Source organism: Pavona decussata, unplaced genomic scaffold, assembly GCF_977016875.1.
Source record: "Pavona decussata unplaced genomic scaffold, jaPavDecu1.1 SCAFFOLD_353, whole genome shotgun sequence".
Lineage (NCBI taxonomy): Eukaryota > Metazoa > Cnidaria > Anthozoa > Scleractinia > Agariciidae > Pavona > Pavona decussata.
The window spans coordinates 722,912-730,220 of record NW_028145734.1 but is presented as its reverse complement, the minus strand read 5'-3'; the positions used below and the strand labels follow the sequence as shown (position 1 = coordinate 730,220).

The 7,309-nt window shown below is 39.2% G+C and overlaps 1 protein-coding gene across 2 annotated transcripts; it reads right to left on the bottom strand.

Moving 5' to 3' along the window:
* Positions 1-4,633: 4,633 nt before the first annotated feature.
* On the bottom strand, positions 4,634-7,309 carry LOC146453056 (uncharacterized). 2 transcript variants are annotated; one of them, XM_085097053.1, is made up of 2 exons: positions 4,959-7,309; positions 4,634-4,906 (listed from the first exon to the last, which is right to left on the bottom strand). In XM_085097053.1, exons 1-2 carry the CDS (start codon positions 7,225-7,227, stop codon positions 4,713-4,715), a joined length of 2,463 nt encoding a protein of 820 aa, XP_084953179.1. In that variant the 5' UTR covers positions 7,228-7,309; the 3' UTR covers positions 4,634-4,712. The 2 variants fall into 2 exon arrangements, with proteins under 2 accessions (XP_084953179.1, XP_084953180.1); XM_085097054.1 differs by having other exon boundaries at positions 4,634-7,308.

Here is a 7,309-nt window from a genome sequence, read left to right as displayed (position 1 = left end):
AATTTTATTAGCAATGAAAAGATTATAATGCATATTAAGAAAAACCTTTTGAACAGTTGTACTTGGTACAGGCAAGAAAGAAAAAAAATGCACATTTATTATTAGTAAAGATGCATAATTATGCATAACATAGTGTATAACACAAGAAATACAAAACATAATCGAAAACAAAACCATGAAGATTTTTATACATAAATGTGGTATTAAACACTACTAACGTGTGTAAAATGAAGTTGTTCTGAGTACAATTGGAGCCAAGAAGTTTGTTACAGCTTTATTAAAGTTATTCAGTCGTTATACGCACGCGGTGCTTGTTAACTACACGTGCAGTTTCCTCGGAATCCGACTCGAGAAATAAAAGTTGGAGTTACTTGGAACATGTACTTTAGCAGATTCAGTGTCAGAGAGTTTGGGTGCTAGACTTACAATTTTTGTTTTGAGCCCCGGGTGCCCTCGGGTCAAATCGACAGGCACGAATTTGAATCAGTTGAATGATTGATTGAGACAATGGTCTAATCGACAGGCGCGAATTTGAATCAGCTGAATGAGTGATTGAGACAATGGTCTCCTGTCGATTTGACCCGAGGGCACCCGGGGCTCAAAACAAAAATTGTGTTTTCAACGGTCGTGTGTCGTGGTGAACGTGTACACAGGCATTTACACTGTTGAGATCTGAGATTATTGGAACTAAACTGCCGCTTGGCGTCGGCTGCAGGGCCCGGATTGCGTTGCTATTTATCTGAAATGAAACTAAAACATTTGTGCTGGGATTCTGCGTTGGATTTGTGGCTGCTCTATCATTTTGAGCTGGGATTTTTCGCTTCTCGGAAGGGGCGCTCCGAAACAGACTGTGATGCCTTGCCCTTCTCTTAGGAGTGTGAGACCCAGGAAACGATAACTCGCTAAAATGACCTCAAATCAGCAAAAGGAGACAGAGAAACAACAAACAGTACACCGTATAAACAAGGTATGTAATTTTTATTGAGAAATTTTCGGAATTTTTACCTCCTAAACCCGATCGTAAATATTCCCATACAAACTCTTAAATTTGTGCCGTGACGGTTATTACGCAAGATGATCACCACAACTCACAGCTTGAGCATGGGCCGCCTGTGCATTGTCTAACAGCGCTCTTCCGACCACTAAGTTCTGACAAGACGAGTTCAAACTTGCGAGGCAACCACTGGGATGATCCTCCAGCGGAATTGTCATACTCCGAACCTGATAATTCAAAAGCCCCAGAGACAAAATGTCGTAGTCGTACGGTAAGGATAACATGGGTTCGCTAATCGCCTCAGCCCACACCCAACGCTCGGGAAATAACTCGTCTTTTAACTCCAGTGGATGATAGCTGTCGTTACCGATTTGCAAATTGAAGTAGATAATTCTTACGCCTTCCTCTGAAGCCTTGTCTTGAAATTCTGATGCCAAGTTTTCTCCAACCGTCAGAACTCTGCACTGAACCTCGCTACAGGTATCTTTAGCAGCACAACTGAACGCAAGGAGGTAAATAATCGTAAAATGGAGAAAAGCGATCATGTTGCGACAGTTCCAGAAGTTTAGTCGCTGAGAGCAGCATCAAAGTAAATGAACATGATACCTCATTCAAACAATTGTTATGACTACCCACCTCCAAGGTTTATATTTCAGTAAATCACATGAGTGAGTGACACTTCTATTTTTAATACGCTCACTTTAGGAAGGAAGTCGACCACAAAAAACTGAAAAATACAAGAACGACGGGTTTGTGTAGTTATATTTTGGTATTTCCCGGCTTGAAGTACAGGTGTTATATATTTTTTGCGTTTTTCGGACGAGAAGCAGCCCTACAAAAAGCAATCCGGATACAGACGTGAGCATAGGCATGCAATGCATGCAGAGCATTGTAGCGGTGAATGACATGTTTAGACAGGCGCCATGACCCGCAACAGATTTGATTTCCCAGATATGGAAATCACCCGGCATTTTTCCATACGCGTTCACTTAGCCACTGATAGGGCCGCTCACGTTTTAAAACACTTAAACGATTCTAAGCAATGCCATAGTTTTATGGGGCGGTATTGGTGTCAAAATTGAGGTCCCATTTCATTGTACTGATCTTGTGTTTTATGTTGCAGTCTTTCCATTTCATTGTGCTGATCTCGTATTTTATGTTGCAGCCTTTCCATTTCAATGTGCTGATCTCGTATTTTATGAAGGTCTCATTTCATGATGGTGGTCTCATTTCACGAAGGTCTCATTTTTTGTTGGTGTTACCCATGAGCCTCTTCGGATAAGTACGGTATATCCCAAGAGCCTTTGCTGAAAAATGGCGGACGGGAATTCAGTTATACTTTGCTTAATACGAGACGCGATTTTAAGCGTTACTAGGCAGTTGGACGGTGGTGATGTCAATGAAGATAAGGTAGATTATTTGGCTTTCCGGTTGGAACAGTTGTACGGTCATGTTCTTCGATTAACAGGAAGTGATCCGAGAAGTAGAGCCGCCTGGGGGGGCCCTCCCAAAAAAATTGGGTAAGGGTGTGCGGCCCGCATCCCAAAACCCTTACCCTATTTATGACCAAAATCTGCAATTTTCCCTACCCTATTTATGACCTAACCAAAAATTTTATACCCTATTTATGACCTGATAGTGTCTGCTCAACTTCAGTTCAGGAGCCCAGTGCGTGACAGGAGCGCGTGACAAGCCATTGCGGCACGTACAGAGTTACAGTAAACATCATGATGAAGGAATAACTTCTTAAAAAAAAAAAAAAAAACGAATTCAAGACTAAAGTGCAAAAATCGATGCCCTATTTATTAGAAAAATGGCCGCAAAATTTCTGAAATTAATACCCTATTTATGACCAAAGCGACTGAAAAACCATACCCTTTGGGACCACACATACGTATATAGCCCATATATGGGAGTACCCCCCACCTCCGGCGTAGAGCCTCTTATTTGTGAAGTAGTGAGGGCTCTCAGAGCTTTCGAGGGGCTTGGTCGTAATGATGTACGACAGGAGCTTATAATAATGAGCACGAGGCCAAATGAAGGAATGCAAAGGCTCTTGGGATATACCGTTCTTGTCCGAAGACGCTCATGGGTAACACCATCATAAAATGAGACCACCATCATAAAATGAGACCTTCATAAAATACGAGATCATGCGACCTCAATTTTGACACCAAAAGGTGACAATTGAAGGTGACAATAGCCTTTTATAGTAGTAAAAAATGGCGTGTAATATATATAAAATTTCAGAATACAAATTTTATTCACAATGAACAGATTACTTGGTACAGGGAAGGAAAAAAATACACATTTATTATTATTACAGATGCATAACTATTTTCGTATTTCCGATGTACTTTCGTTTTTTCTTAAATATATGATTGTGAAAGCGCTATTGATCAGAATATGTAAATACGCGATATATAAATTGGTAAATTATTATTATTATTATTATTATTATTATTATTATTATTATTATTATTATTATTATTATTATTATTATTGATGATGTACGAATAATTTTTGACCACTAGGCCAAATGAAGGAATACAAAGGCTCTTGGGATATACCGTTCTTGTCCGAAGACGCTCATGGGTAATACCAACAAAAAATGAGACCACCATCATAAAATGAGACCTTCATAAAATACGAGATCAGCACAATGAAATGTAAAGGCTGCAACATAAAATACAACTTCAGTACAGTGAGATGCGACCTCAATTTTGACAATTGAAGGTGACAATAGCTTTTAAAGGTAATAAAAAAAATGGCGTGTAATATATATAAAATTTCAGAATACAAATTTTATTCACAATGAACAGAATATGATGCATATTAAGAAAAACCTTTTAAACAGTTGTACTTGGTACATGCAAGAAAAGATAAAAATGCACAAATATTTTAATTACACATTATTACACATGCATAACTATCCATAACATAGTGTATAACAAGAAATACAAAACATAATCGAAAACAAAAACATGAAGATTTTTATACATAGATGTGGTATTTAACACTACTAAATTGCGTGAAATGAAGTTGTTCTGAGTAAAATTGGAGCCAAAAAGATAGTTACAGCAGCTATAAGTTATTCAGTTTATACGCGCAGCAATGTGGTGCTTGTCAAAATAATCCTTTTAACTACACGTACTTATGGGATATACAGTTTCCACGCAATCTACTCGAGAAATAAAAGTTGGAGTTACTTGGAATATATACTTTAGCAGATTCAGTGTCAGAGATTTTGGGTCGTAGACTTATTGAATATCAATTTCTACATATCAGTATTATCAGGAAGCGTGATTGTGCTCAGTGGTAAATTCAAAACCCTTTGATTTTGTAAGTTGCCTCAGATGGAAAAAAAACGTTGTACATTTAATTAACACACGAATCAGTCCAGCAATGATGCCCAAAATCGTTTCACTCTCGTTTTTATTCTAAGAAGACTTTTCCGCCCTCTCAGTAACACGAAAGATGGCTAAATTTTAATACGCAAGTGGGCGGAAGAGAAAAGAGGAAGGCTGTTCTTGCGTGACTAATCTGACAGCTAATTTACACGCATTTTTGTTAAGGTGTTCCCACATGTATACATGGCATTACTTATCTAAAATTATTAAAGCTCACTGAGTAACTTGGTTTTGTATAGTTAATTCATGCATTTGTAAAAATTCGCACCAATTGATCTACAGGATCAAGTTGATACTCAAACAAAAGGTTATTTGAAAACGCCCTCGAAATTAGCTGTCATTCTTGTCACGACTGCTACAAAGTCGTCTCCTTTTCGAGCAAGCACGAGCTGCGAACGAAGCTTTAGGCCGAAAAGTAGTTTTCTCTCCTTTTCGCCCTCCATGCGAGTACGACTCTCAAGGCTAAACTTCCGAAGTCTCAAAAACCTGATCCGTGGGGTGACTAATAATTATAAGTGGTCTTTCCTCTTCGCTTTCGTTGTTTATACTTGTACTACCTCTTTCTCTGTCAAAGTCTTTCACTGCAGTTTCAATTTCTCTTTTCAGTTTGATTTTTCGCCAACCACTGAAGTTCTTTCCTTTTGTTAATCCTTTAAAAAACAATCCTGGAATAACCCCACTTACAAACACGGCGATGGTCGAGACTACTGTTGAAATGTTGTACGTATTTCCAAAGAAAATAATTGAAGATACGGCTAGAAACAAGAAGGTTAAAATCGCTGCCATTTTGCCAAACATTACACAGATTTCTATCCTAACTGGAAACGCTCTGTCACTTACGAACCAAAACAGATTTGATGGAATTGTGTCCCGATTGCTGCGTCCTGTCTCTGATTCCTTTTGCCAGACTGATTGCAAAATAAATCCCTTGATTTCCTTGTTCCTGCTCTGCAAATTAGCGTAGCAAAGGTAAATATTTGTTGTAACTACGACCAAGAAAGCTACATAAGGAGTTACAATATGAGCGTTAAGAACTAATCCCATGATGGTGAATCCGAAGATTCCAACAATAAATTTGATCGATATTGTCATCGCAAAAACAAAACAAAAGTACACAAGGAAACATAAAGTGTAAAACACCATCACTAAACAATATCTAACACACTTGTTACCTTGGTTGGCCCAAAATTCTAATATTTTTAGTCCGAAGACAAAAAACAGGCACATAAAAGGTGAACATAACAGTAGAATAAAAAGCAACGCGACAAAAAGAAAGAACAAACACGTCGCCACTAATGTAAGGCCAACAAGCAATGCAGGTAAAATTGAAAATACAATCCATAAAATGCCAAGGGCAAGTCTAGTTCTTGACATGTTATGATTCCTATTACGGGGTACAGAGCAGGTAGCAAGAAAATGCAACTTTTTTAGCCCATTGTTGTGCACACTTAAAAAGTATGACACCAATAACGAAGACAAAGCTGGTTGCAATATCTTTAAATGAAAAAGCATCAAGCCACCCATGTTCAGGAAGGTAGAATCGTGCAAGACAGCTACAGGCAGAGAAACTGTGATCCGGGTAAACTCGGCAAAAGAGCTATAAGATCTACACATAAAATCCTTATACTCTCCTTGAAGGAAAAAATCTTTTGGTCTCAAAAACAAAACGGAGAAGAGGGCAGTAAATGCCCATAGGAATAAAGAAAAGCGACCCTCGGGCGTTTTGAACGATTGTGCACAGTTAAAATTTAGTTTACCTCCTGGTGCACCCGTCTGCGTTCCAGGTGGCACTCTTTCGAGGTATTCATGTTTAAAAGTAAGATATACGCCAAGTTGAACGTAAAAGATAAATGGAGCAATGCAAAATAGAAAAATTGCTAGCTTCATGGTAAAAGGCAGCCTTAGCTCGGGCAATCGCTGGACATATGCAAGCAAAAGAGTTGAACAAGTAATTGGACTCACATCATCTACAGGAATCAGTTCAGCACTTTCATGTCCGTCCTCGGGCCCTTGCTCGTTCAGTTCACCAATTGCCTCGTATCCATTTCTCGTGTGATTAGCAATCGATTCATCTTGGTTTCCGCTTCGGCTCAGTCGCAAATTGCAATCTTCCTTGTCAAATTCATTTCGAAGATTAAAAATACAATCAGGAAGCGCCAACATAAACGCTGGGCAATAAAAGAACATCATGACCAAGAACAGCGTAAGAATTGTTTTAAATGCATCGAACCATTCGGTACTTACAACGGGAAGACCACACCGAATCGTAGTTGTATTTGGACTGCAGCAGTGATACTTTAACTGGAAGAGATCTGGCTGATCAGCGTCTTTCTCTATCATTTCAACGCAAACCACTTCTGTGTTTCTTCCAGATACCCCTCTTGTCACATTGTCTAACAGCGCTCTTCCGACCACCAAGTTCTGACAAGAAGAATTCAAACTTGCGAGGCACCCACTGGGATGATCCTTTAGCGGAATTGTCATACTCCTAACCTGATAATTCAAAAGCCCCAGAGACATAATGTCGTAGTCGTACGGCAAGGATAACATGGGTTCGTTAATCGTCTCAGCCCACACCCAACGCTCGGGAAATAACTCGTCTTTTAACTCCAGTGGATGATAGCTGTCGTTACCGATTTGCAAATTGAAGTAGATAATTCTTACGCCTTCCTCTGAAGCCTTGTCTTGAAATTCTGATGCCAAGTTTTCTCCAACCGTCAGAACTCTGCACTGAACCTCGCTACAGGTATCTTTAGCAGCACAACTGAACGGAAGGAGGCAAATAATCGTGAGATGGAGAAAAGCGAACTCGAGCTTAGCCATGTTGCGACAGTTTCAGTAGTTTATTCGCTGCGAACAACGTCAAAGTAAATTAACATGATGCTTCATTTGGTTAAGAAGTCGG

Coding starts and splice junctions, on each gene's coding strand:
- LOC146453056 (XM_085097053.1), bottom strand. CDS start 7,227: ATGGCTAAGCTCGAGTTCGCTTTTCTCCATCTCACGATTATTTGCCTC. Junction 4,907..4,958: donor CTTTGACAGAGAAAGAGGTA/GTACAAGTATAA, acceptor TATAATTATTAG/TCACCCCACGGATCAGGTTT.